Raw genomic sequence first — 13,208 nt, forward strand, 5'->3', positions numbered from 1 at the left:
GATGAAACAACTCTGGTTCACAGGGTGCTGGGCTCCCTGCAGAATTTCCCAGAGTTTGCCAAAGCTTTCAACTGCCGGAGAGACTCCTACATGGTGCCTGAGAAAACATGTCAAGTTTGGTGATGAACCATAAGAGAGAGAAGTAAGGGGGTGTTCCCTCCTCTCCTAGGACTGTTAGACCACTATGGCAGGGACAGGACTACTCCATGCCTCTCCACAGGGTAGACTAGGGCTGTCACACTCACTTCCTGGAGGACTGTGGTGTGCATACAGGGGGGTGCTGTTATAGGAAATAGCCAGACTCCTAGTTCTTCAATTACAAACAAAAAAATGTCCTTTTCTGTGTACCTGTGCACACAGCCATGGTAAATGTGCTATGATTTTGCATATTTGTGTATTCACAGAACTATTGAGCTAAATGATATTTTAAAAATCTTTCCCATCAGGACTAATATTGCAATGAAATGATCGGGATCGTTGAACAGTTATTGGAAAAATCCCAGCACATACACAAGGTCCTGCAAGAACTGAACTCGACTTCCTCTGGGGTAGATCCACTAAAGCCACTGAAATTACAGTGCACACCAAGTCTTTTGATATGTGTGTATTTTTATTTATTTTCATTATAAATTAGCATAATATGCTTTATTCATACGTACTGGAATATATGAGCCCAATTCAGAATATTCAAAAACTGTATTGCGACTTTTTACACATACAAACACACACACACACACACACACACACACACACATATGAAAGTGTTCCTTCTGGCATGTGGTGCCAGAAGCATTGTTGCACGCCTTGTGGTGCCACATGTGTAATAAATAATTGCCTCATTTCTATATAGCATTAAAACAAAGGAATATTTAGTAGTTGCAAGTCACAATACAGTTTTTCCTTCTATATATACTTAAAGATCAAAATTTTAATCTCTAGTACTGCGTCAATCAATAATGTTGTCAGTGTTTTATAGTTAAGTTAAAATGTAGTTCACAGGTATATGTCTACAGATAACATAAACTTACACAAGGTGAATGGTGTGCCTCCAGGATTGTGGCATCTTGCCTAACCACAGCGGTTGGTGTGGGTGTGCGACATCCCTGGATCTCCCCCTTCAAACCAGATGGGGAAACTGTACATGCTCACAGTTGTTCTGTAGAGTGTTAGTGTAAAAAGACAACATTACCAGATGACAATGCCAAAGATTGCCTGTCTCTTTCACTGGTTTTCCCTTATATTTGTTATTATATTCATGATTGTGACATAATAATGTCCTGTCTCATAACCCACTACTCCCTACACAAGCCAAATCAAAGTGCATTTTTTAACAAATCTTGAAATTAACATAACTTTCTGTAAGTTGTATAAGATGTATATTTTCTTTTCATTTTTCTTTATTAAATGAGAAATTAGGTTGTTTAAATGAGAGTTGTGTACCATCACACAGCAAATTTCTGTTTCAAAATGTATGCTGCATTTTTAAAATACCTACTACTGTTTTTGTTTTACTTAGATTCTCACACATTTGAGACAATGAACACATCCCAAACCACATTGCCAACAGAAAGAGACAGAATTACCTCAAATACTTTGTAATGAGAAAAGAGCATTTGTTTAATAAATTCTAAACAATACTATGGTCTCTTTCCTTTTGAGTCACCTGTGTGCTTGAAGCATCAGTGAAAAGATGATCAGCAGGTAATAAGCATCACCACTCAGGTCTGAAACTTTGAAAAAAAAAATGTATAGCGCAGGTGAAACTATTATATTCTGTTTGGCAATTTGGCTGAGGTTAGAACCCACCAACACCATCCATCCCCCCATGTTAGTTTTGCCACCCCATACCTTTTACACGGCATATTTTTCTGCCTATCTTTATTGCTACCCTTGGGCTGTGTTAAATATATCCCACTCTGGCCTCCATCTGATTAAAAAAACATTTGTTGGCACTTTGGCGACGGCATGCAGTAAGGGTTGAAACTTGAACCATGAGCCCGCGTTACTCTGGTCAGCATTAAACACCTCCTGCACAGCCCGCTTGCTACCAAAGCCCACCTGATATATAAGCATATACAAAATTCACAAACAACGTTCAGACAATAAAGCCTCAAATTTATTGGATTTTGCATTTTTACCTTCTTTTTCCTGCAGATTATATCATCACAAATGTTCCAGTACCTCTATACTTCTTACAATAGGATATTTAGCTACATCTGCCAATAACAATATCTCATTTTGAAACTAGCCAACTACAGGTTAATGAACACCAGACAAAGGACGTTGTAGAAACCTTGTGGTAGCCATCTTAGTTTTCTGTGGAAGCTAGAAATATTGCTTTTACTGCTGTATAATGTTTTTGGAAGCTAATTTATATTTCATTTAAATTCATTGGTTATCAATTCACACACAAACCCCACATAATAAAGTTGCATGACTACATGACTTCAAGGTAGGCCATAAAACCTTGGACTGATGTTAACGTTATTACTCTTTGACCAAAACATTGTATAGCCAGCTACATAACAATGTTTGTTTTATTCATACCAGATAGCTCTATGAATAAAACAGCCTCATTAAACCTGCATGGCTATCTTCATCACAGTTGAGTTAAAATGAAGAATCAAACTAACGTTACTGAAGTGTAGCTAGTCTAGGTGGATGACTAACTTGCTGTCTGCTTAACTAGCATCTACCTAGCTACTCTTCAGATGTTTCATCACAACACCACACTAGCTAGCAACCATCTGTGCTATTAACTTATAATAAAAACTAAACATACTGAACAATAGCTAGCTAGCCAGTGATATTAACTATAGTTAAAACTTAAGTACAGTAAATCAGCTAGTATCATTCCACTCCCCCCTTGACGTTGAGGTTAGCTACCTAGCTAGAAAGAAATAGTACTGTCGGACCAAATAATTTAGGAAACATTGGGTAGTATTGCTTTGGAATGGAGCTCATTTAATTTTTATGAGCTATGATAACCAATATTGTTTGCTGTAACTTGGCCTCATTTTAAAATACTTTTAAGAGCAGTTTTAATGACTTATGGACAGTGTTTTGTATGCATGAGTCACTTAGCTTTTTTCTTTAGTTTACAACATGTTTTTGTTGAGATGTGTACATACCCTGCACACACACACACACACACACACATACACATATGTATTGCTATAGTTGTGAGGACTTTTGACTGACTTCCATTGACTACATTCATTAAGTAACCTCTAACCCTAACCCTAACCACTACATGCCTAACCCTAACCTTAACGTAATTCTACTGTAACTCTAACCCTAAGTCTTAACCCTAAAACAGCCTCTTGAAATTGTGAGGACCAGCAAAATGTCCTCACTTCCCGTACATTTGGTCCTCACAAAGACAGTAGTACGAACACACACATACACACACACAGGCTATAACACATTTTTGTGAAGAGATGGCCAGTGTAAAGCTGATGTATCACTGAATTTGAGAAAACTCTGGGTCGCTTTGACCTTAATAATATCAAATCTCCCTCTCTCTCTCTCTGAAAGCACGTCTCTTCTTTCCTGCACTGTCTCCTCAATGTAGCCATTGTATAAGATGGAAGGTATCTATGCTTCTTTATAACAGCCACATTATCCTGATTATGCAAGCTGAGGTGACCATTTTCGTAATAACTTCTTTGCCGCATAACAATAATAAACCATTTTTATCAGCTATCCAAAGGTTAAATTATTTTGTGCTTGAAAGGAATTTACCATCACCCTGATGATGCTGCCAGCATTAGTCACTCAGCGATTGCAAAATCTATCTTTTGTGAAGAAGATTAATACCTGGAGCAAAAGCCATCTGGATTTAGAGCAAAATGACACTTTAAGATTAGGAATAGTGCTGTAAAGAAAGTTGTTGAGAAGTTAACTGTCAAAAAGAAAGCCAGTCCATTGAGATGTGAAACTGAATTCTGACCGTTTAAAACCCGCTCATGTCACTCAGCCAACCTAGGAAGGATTCCCTTAAAAACAGCGCTTAGAGAGGGATTAAACAAAGTCACATCAAATTAGCTGCTTTCAAATGGGATCAGAGAGGTTATGCGCAAAACATAGCTGCACATGCTGAGAGGGTGGAGGAGCAGCAGAAATTGGAAAGAGTCTAGAAGTTCTGCAATTTATTATTTTATCATTCAATTATTTTTTGGGAACCCAATGAGCAGTACTGATTTGTGAGTGAGTGAGTCAATCGAGCACTGTGCAGGATAGGCATATATGGAGCAGGAGAGAGGGGTGAGAGAGAGAGGAGGAGGAGAAACAAAGCAAGGAAGTGTAACCTCTACAACTGCGAGGTCCTAGTCTATAGATGCTAACAAGGTACAGAGCACTTTCCAGTTTTTGAGTGAAGGGAAATCAAACCTTGACTCCATCCCTTCCCCCTTTGTGTTTATATTTCTTTAAGTATTTCTGTCTACAAATTTTTTGCTGTCAGTCATAGCCCCTTTTTATGTTAACAAGCCTGTAGATTTACCTCAGCATGACCCATATGATGGGAGTCCAATTTCCTGGCGAGTGGCCGCCCCCTGTCTGGGATGTCCTGGACGAGCTGCAGCATTTAACACCCCACAGCAATCTGCTTACAGTCACCCACTGGGTCTTTAGCACTGGGTGACTGCAGACACCTCTCTCGGGGTGCTCTGGGGGTGCTCTGGGCTGTGCATGCAGTCTGAGTACAGGATTGAGAACAATTTTGGTTTAAGGGTGGCAGTTGAGATTTATGAAGAGGGAACTGGGCTGGTAAATGAAAGGTTGTAGGTCCAAATCCCAGTTGAGTCACCACTGGTCAGCAAAGCTTGAGCACCCTTGAGCACAGTTGAATTGTTGCGCTGAATATCCTCAGAAAGAAATGAATGTTAGATCATTAAAACAGTGCGAGCTGACATGGAAACAGGCAATATTCTTCATAATTTAGGACCGAAATACAGATTTCCTTTGCGTTCAGGATATATTCTATATTATATATTTGATATTTTTTGATATATTATTTTTCAAAGAAGTGGCCAACCACTAAGGAAAGACCATCCAGCCATCAATTTTCTAAGCTGCTTACTCCTGGGCCAAGTCGTGGAAGGGGTGCTGGAGCCTATCCCAGCATGCAGTGGGCAAGAGGCAGGAGTACACCATGGATAGGTCGCCGATCCATAGCACGGCCCACACACATTCATGTGCACATTCGTACCGACAGGAAATTTTGAGTCTCCAGCCAGCATACTGCATGTCGTTGGACTGCAGGAGGAAACTGGAGTACCGGTCAGAAACTTGTGTATTTGGGGAGAACTCGGTACGTCCTTGCAGTGTGGTGATAGTACTATTCACCGCACCACTGTGCCACCCTAAGTGAAGACCAACAAAATGTAATTGGCTACTGAAGGCAGAAGGTCCTGGACAGACTTGGAAATCATTAAACATGCAAGAAATGTCAAAATGCTAAAATGATTATTTTCAAACTTTTGTTTTTTTTTATAAAACCTTTGTTTTATATATCTGTTTTGAGAGATCATTTTGGAAGAAAGCACAACACATTCCCATCACTTGTGGACCTGACTTCCATCTTAGAGACATTCAGGCCAGTTGTTGTGTGTATCTCTTAAGTGTAGATAATTGTTTTCTAACAAACAGTCCAGAGACAAGTGACAGATTCAAGGAATTAGTGCCATGACAGCAAGAACAGGTTTGAATAGCAGTGTGGATAATGACCATGTCCATGATTGCAGGCTAGTTATATTCAAAAGGAAGCATATTTTATGATAGTATGTATTGCTCAGTATGCAGACTGATTACTATTTGTATCATTGGCACCTCAAAACCACCACTTAAAATTAAAACAACTCTGTGAAATGATGACACCCTGTGGCCATGGCATGCATTATCTTTTTTTCCTGACTATTGTGCCTGCAGTTACATGGGCCACAATCTGATGAGCTGGCAATACTAACATTATTATTTTGAATTCTTTATATATTTTGATTTCCAAACTGCTGCCAATTTTTGTGCTATGTAATGTCTGGACCTTTTGCCAGCACTAGGTATTTGTTGCAATCTTAATGTGCAGCCGGAGTGTATTTTTATGATTGAGCTAGCTGTTAAGATTGTGTTGGGGTAGCAAACTACAAATGTAAATATGTCTTTGTAAACAAGACATTATCGACTCACAAAACCTGTCCAAAGAGCTGGCACAAAAATCTGAAAAATGATTTAAGGGTCGGTGTTGGGGCACATTTTCTACCTGAAGTATAGCAAACAGAGTAAAAACAGTAAGATGCACTACTGTTATTATCATAAATTGCATTCTGTATATTTTATTAGTGGAAGAAGAAAAGGCATCCCTCAGGATTATGCATTTTACTATACAAACACATGTACGTGGCAATGCGCAATACCTGTACATTCTTTAAAGTCCAAGGACACGCAAGAATCCAATTCAGTCCATCTGGGAATAATTTAATTACATACATCCACATGTTAAAGTGTATGTTAGCAATTTTCATAATGACTACATTATGTTCAAATACTGTGTATGGTTCACAGTGGTATTATACATTCTGCCATGCTTGGCCAACAAGTTACATGATGTTGCTGTCATAAGTGTAAAGCTGTACTGCATTTCAAGAGGACCATGGTCGAACACTCACTTGTCAAACATAATTTAAAAGGTGAAACAACTCCCTGGATGAAAATCATATGAGAAATTTATGTTGAGAAAAATAGTGTCAATTTTTTTTTTTAATTGTGTTTTCACTTTGTGAAAGATCTGTTTTCATCTGTAAAAACTCAAGGTTTGTGAGGTGATGTCATTTGAAACATGTTTGCATACTTCCAACAAATGGTTTTATCACAAAAAATGTTATTTGTTATTTAATAAACTATTCCATATGTGACCTGACATAGTTAATTTCTTCTGCCCCTAAAACTGGTCTCTGTCTACTCTGACAATAATACGGCATTAAATTCACTGTTAAGTACTTATGTTAATAACTTTATTATTACAGGTGGATGTGGTAATGTATGATAAAAAAATATGCTAAATTTAAACAAGCCTATTTTATTTTGCCATACCATAGCCAATATATATTTCTGGGCATTTGTATTTTGCATTTAAAAATTACTCACATTTTAAAATGGAATCTTGCAAAAAAAAAAAAAGACCCTAAGAATCATTGAGTAATCTTCAATATTTTTGTGGGCAAAGCGAAAACAATGAACAATCAAAAAATAATAATAATAATAATAATATGTATCTTCATGAACTCTCCAGCATCTGATTTGTACTAACTCACTTACACTCTCCTGAATAAACACACATGAGCTTCCACGTGTGAATTCTACATTTCTCTGCATGGACATATACAAATTCCTTTATGTGCACTTACTTGCATTAAATTTAAAGTATAAATTTCCCTATACTCTCTGCATAAACTCGCCAGTATTCCCCTGTATGATCCTGCACTCGCCAATGTAAACAAATCTATATTGAGCAGGATCTGGCAATATCATTTCATCAGACCAGGGCACGTAATTGTGGATGATGCTGGTGTGTTCACTGTAATGGCATCCGGATAATGGATACCCCTGAGACAATGTGCATAGATTGTCCTGGACTCCAGACTCATTCCCAGTAATGCGGTTGCAGCTGACAGGGGGAGATATTAGCAGTGATACAGCGGAGCTATTCCTGGAGACCTGATGGCAGCACTGCTGCTGGCTTCCTGTGAAACTTTCCCTGTCATAACTCCTGTGACAGACGCAAACCGCAAATCAAACTGCCACGAGTCCTTTCGGCAGAAAGAGACCTCGCTCTGGTGGCTCAAGCCACCGTTTCGGTTCATAAAAATAACAGACTTTCCCCATGTAAAGTGTGCATGACACTCGGAGTCTTCTTGTGTTATGTTTGTGTTTAAAAAAATAAATAAATAATGACTAAATATGTCTTCGTAGACAGAACATAATCGACTCACAAAACCTGTCCAAAGAGCTGGCACAAAAATCTAAAAAATGATTTATGGGTCGCTGTTGGGGCACATTTTCTACCTGAAGTATAGCAAACAGAGTAAAAACAGTAACATGCCCTACTGTTATTATTATGAATTACATTCTGTATATTTTATAAGTGGAATATTTTCTAGGTAAGGTGAGTCAAATTAAATTAATTGCTTTAATTTATCAATAAAGTTGAGAATATCAACAAAACCCAGCAGATCATGTGACTCTCCTGGACCAGTTTTGCCCACCCCTGCTCTACACCATTTAGCACTATAGCTTGCGTGTGTTGACCTTCAGTCTGTCAGTCAGTCATACATGCAACCAGTCATCAAGCAATCATTCTGTGATAATTAAGGCCACCAGTTTGTCTTTAGTCTCCCACCAAGTAGAAATTGTGATGGCCTCTTTGTCAGCCCACTTCTCAATTATCCAGTTTGCGCCACCTCAGTAATCTAAGTTGAAAAAGTAATTGCCAATAATTAAGCAGAGACGATCATTGCCAACAATGTTTAAAAGCAAGGCTTACTACCGTGGACATGTAACAATATTTTTTTAATGTAGTACATGGGCAGTGGGACATGCCCAAATAAAAAATGAGAGCAGTTATAAAACATTTAACTTGCACAATAAAGTTAAATAAAATAAAATAAATTCATGATTCAACAAATTAACGTATGGTCTTCACTCAAGACCCCCCCCCCCCCCCCCCCCTTTAAGATCAGGGACTGATTCAGACCCAAGAAACCAGGTGACCTGAATTAACTGTGTAATCAACTGATTTAACTGACCAATTGCTGAGCTACTCAAATGCTGAGCAACAACGGAAGCCAGCAGACCCTGCGGCCCCCAGGAGCGAGGACCACTGGCTCAAAGGTGTGCTTTTTGCAGCACATCAAATTCCATCCATGGTCAGTTTCCTTCTGGACTCCCCCCATAATAGATCAAGTAATTGCTTCTATAAATGTTTTAATTAGAAACTCAATTGTATGATTAGTCACTTGACTGTGCTGCTGAAGTGTTTGTGGGGACCCCTGGAGGAAAACCATTGACATACAAGATTAAAACCCTGCAGGTCGCATGACAGAGACAAACCGGTGGCCCTAGTCATATGTTTCATATACTCTTCACATTAAATTGTCAGACTATGCACATTATAAATGTTATCAACATAAATGCTATTTAACAATATTAATGTATATTAAATTATTTATCATGCCTTCAATCAATCTTTTTAGAAACAAATAACTTTAAAAAAACAATTAGTACTATTTCTTTTTAAGAAGTCCATTTTAAGAGATTTTCAGGATGAATTTTAGGTCTGCTGTATGCATTAAACTAATAGTCTGTGTCTGATGTAAACATGCCTCTTAAGAAAGTGTTCTTTCAGAATTTTATGTTGGATGAGATGTTTCTGTGTGGCTCTATGAACACCTTCATGTACATGAAACTTTAATTCAGATTTTTACTTATGCATACAACTTTACACTGATTTATGGATGTATTCAGTAGGAAACTAACTTATAACCTGTTTGTTATATATAGACCCTTTTTTGGCCTCATCTCTGATATTAAAATTTTCTTTTTTTTTTTATGTGGGCTCGATTCTTTGCAATATAAAAAGAATCTACTTAGATATGTATTCTTCCATGAAAAAAAGGAAGTGATTTAAGAGATATTTATGATTATTCTATTTAGTATGATAATGCCCTTCATCAGAATACATTTATTACATTCTGGCCATAGTCACCGTAATAATTTTGAGGCATAAATAAGATTAGGAAAAGACTCTGTTAGACAATGGTACAGGAGATTACTGTTGAGAGGCTGTTCATGGTAACTTTCACTTGCATTAAGCTTTCAGACTTTCAGACTCTTTTTGGTAACAGGGTTTTACAGTGCATCACTACCATGGCTTTTTGTCACTAAGATTGTGTAGCTCCGTGAAATGAAAAGCCATCGGCTCTTATGTAACCATGGCAACCCCATCACTCAAAACACCTGATGTTGAAATGTGTCTTGAAAATGGCTGACCCCCTAGGTGCCTGTAACCACTCACTGGGCAGTACTCAGCATCACTACCAAAATTACCACTGGAAAAGAGCCGCAGGTGGATCAAACAGAGTTCACTCGAGAGAAGCCTCTTCAGGGTTGCAGCAGCACTTACTTAAAACCCAATTGCATTATGTTCAATTTACTGACCATAGAGTTCATAATTCATATTCATATTGTTGCCTGTGAAGTGTCTCCAAACAGAGGTATTTTCCTTATTGAGGAAAAAAGGGACATAATGCTACATATTTATATGAATTTCTAAGAATAATAGTTTGCTTTTATGAACCAGCTAATTGCCCATACATTCTCATCTGTTTTGTTTTGTTTTAGTATTTCAAACATGAAACACAGAATCACTTACTGACTGCAAGCTTATCAGTTTTGATTATGTGCTTTCTCAATTAAATACTACCATTTAGAAAAATACATAAAAATGAAATACTCTGTTAAAAAAAATATACATAATTTTGTTAGAATTTGCATGTATGTGTATGTATTCACATGAAGGACCTTCAGATGTCACAGGCAATCATAGAAATAAACCAAATGGTTAAAGAGCTGGCTATAGACTTTTGAAAATATTTAAATAGAGACTTTCTTCAAAATAATACAGACAAATGATGTGAATTTTATTGCTTGAACTGGTGTTACAAACGTCACATGAGGTTTATGTCTACCAGAAGATCCTTTTAACACAAGAGACATTTAAATCAGTCCTCTGCTTGTGTGAGGACATTAACATGCACATACACATGCATACTGTCTTCATCCTCTTCCATTGGACCCTGTAAAAGGAATATAGAAATGTAGCATAAAATCTGTAGCAGTTACAGTTCTATACACACTGAAAAGAGTCTAAAGTGCAGTGGTACTGACCACAATAACTGTCACGTACAGTTTTGAGTTCCTGTACCTTATAGAAGGTTGTCCAGTCTCAGAAGACACATTGGTAAAAACATTATTCGTCAGACCTGTCAAAATATGTCTTATTAGAAAAGCATGATATGGTGATTAAACCTGCATGTTATGTAACACTGAATTGTATCATTCTTTAATCAAGTATGCATATTTTTCTGGGGTGGATAGATCAGAATGGTAACACTCTTACCTAGGAAAAGACAATGTAGACGACCACCGCACACCCCACAATCCAGCCCAACATCAGCAGAACTGGGACTATCAGGCGGGAAGCGTCCAACTGTCCTGCAGCTGCAGAGAGCACACAGCTGATCACAGACCTACCTCAGCGCGAACACAGACTGTACCATACTCGCACCTGAGCACAGACAAATAAGCACCGACAGCATGGGTACACATACACCTGAACACTAAACACCCCTGAGATGCACATTTAAACTTACAAATACTTGGGACACACCTTAACACCCCCAGACCAGTGCAGACACCCTTGAATGCACATACCATAACACGCATGGAACTGTCCATATAAATACCAGCATACAGACAGACGTCATGAACATGCCTGCAACTTCACATGCAGCCGACAGTTTAGCTGCCTTGTTCAGTGACAGAAGGAGCGTACACACTGACTGGCACAGGTAAGTCCTCTCTGTCTCACCATTGTTGAGGTTTGAGGAGTCAGTGCAAGTCCAGTAGATCCCAGATATAAACAGTGTTGTTATCCTTCAATCAGCAGAGGTGAGAGATTGTGTTTGATGGATCTCTCAAATAAGGTTAACAACAACAGCATCTAGCATGCACACATGCTCACACACATATCAATGCGTATACATAAATACACTTGTTGGCACACATCAGCATATGTTTAAACAGATTCTTAGATTCTCAGATTCCTGAAAGTTACACAGATGTCCTCCGCTTCTGTATGATACGCTGGATAAGAGTGTGCGCCAAGTGACTGTAATGCATTGTAATGTAATGTCATAATGGAAGTTACATATTGTATATTCAGCCATTGCAGAAATAAGTCTATGGTTCAGAGCTTTTGGAGTCACAGAACAGTAGAGATTTAAGAATCCACTTCCTGCTCTTTTGGTGGCTTAGAATCTCTGAAATCCCAATGATATCAAATGAAATATACTGTATAGTATGTGGGCAAGTGGATCTATGTCATTGGATTGGAAGAACAATATGTCACCTCCAGTCTCTAGAAAGGTGCATATGTTGAGAACTTTTTGGTAGACATTGCTGATGATGGAAAAACATTTTTTGCCATGTCTTTAACTCTAACTGTGGCTCAAAATCACCCTCTGTATTTCTGCCAAAGAGAACAATCACTGGTTTCTGTCTTACCTTTCTGTCCCATGACTCCTCTTCCCTCAGAGTGATCTTCAGATACAGGTCAGAGTGCTCCAAAGAACCCTCCAGGCAGGCACCGCCGTTAATAGAGGTGTACCAGAATGCGACCAATCCTCTGCTCTCCCAAAATGGATCCTCACACCCCGGTGTGCTGTTGTACACACGTACGCACTAAGACCTGTCCCATTGGTGCCTGGAGTTGTGTGAGGCCAGCTGTAAAAAGCCCTAGCCCCCCCCCCCCCCCCCCCACCCCCCATCAAACAGCTGTTCTGAAGCATTTACTGATCAAAGTATGGAGAACCATACTCTGCAATGCATTAAAAGATAACCTTCTTATCTGGCAACATGGTGGTGTGGTTTGTGGTACGGACCGCTTCCATTCCAACATTAGCAGTGCCCTTTCTGGTCTGGAATGCTGAACAATGACAAAGAATGTTGCCTGTCACCAGGAGGCATTATAAATGGTTGTGGCCTGAAACTTGGACATTGGAGTGGAAAAATTCTCTGCACTGTTCTGGTCCCAGATATGAATCAACTGATCCAATAAGACTGGTCTGCATGTCACTGAGCAACATAAACTGCAGATCTGCAAACAGGGGAGGTAGAGAAATGACCTTTTTGGTAATTATCCTCAACTTGTTTAATTAGTAGCCGACTGCTTTTAAATGTAATTGCATCTAATGTGTTTGCACTGTTTCTGTGACCTAAACAGGACATCATTTTCATTATATTGGGGGATTAAAAAAAAAAAAATTACATTGATTATATAAATTACATAAAAGGGGCTTAGGTAAGGCTGTGGTCAAATAAAAATTATTTCATATGATTATATTTCTACAAATGGCACATTAGCCACATTTAAG

General features: G+C 38.5%; 2 protein-coding genes across 5 annotated transcripts in view; one reads left to right on the top strand and one right to left on the bottom strand.

Moving 5' to 3' along the window:
* Positions 1-1,637, top strand: part of LOC118210400 (neprilysin-like) — a 22,947-nt gene extending 21,310 nt beyond the window's left edge. For 2 of the 4 annotated variants that reach the window (XM_035386548.1, XM_035386551.1), the window contains exon 23: positions 24-1,637. In XM_035386548.1, the coding sequence (XP_035242439.1) occupies positions 24-123 (100 nt within the window). In that variant the 3' untranslated portion in view covers positions 124-1,637. The remainder of the gene's footprint in view (positions 1-23) is intronic. The other 2 variants (XM_035386549.1, XM_035386550.1) reach the window with 2 other exon arrangements.
* Positions 1,638-10,673: 9,036 nt separating this feature from the next.
* Positions 10,674-12,543, bottom strand: LOC118210322 (sarcoplasmic/endoplasmic reticulum calcium ATPase regulator DWORF-like). Its single transcript, XM_035386408.1, has 4 exons — positions 12,340-12,543; positions 11,174-11,274; positions 10,979-11,036; positions 10,674-10,850 (listed from the first exon to the last, which is right to left on the bottom strand). Exons 1-2 carry the CDS (start codon positions 12,350-12,352, stop codon positions 11,174-11,176), a joined length of 114 nt encoding a protein of 37 aa, XP_035242299.1. The 5' UTR covers positions 12,353-12,543; the 3' UTR covers positions 10,674-10,850; positions 10,979-11,036.
* Positions 12,544-13,208: the final 665 nt, after the last annotated feature.

This window comes from Anguilla anguilla, chromosome 12 (assembly GCF_013347855.1).
Source record: "Anguilla anguilla isolate fAngAng1 chromosome 12, fAngAng1.pri, whole genome shotgun sequence".
NCBI classification, from domain to species: domain Eukaryota; kingdom Metazoa; phylum Chordata; class Actinopteri; order Anguilliformes; family Anguillidae; genus Anguilla; species Anguilla anguilla.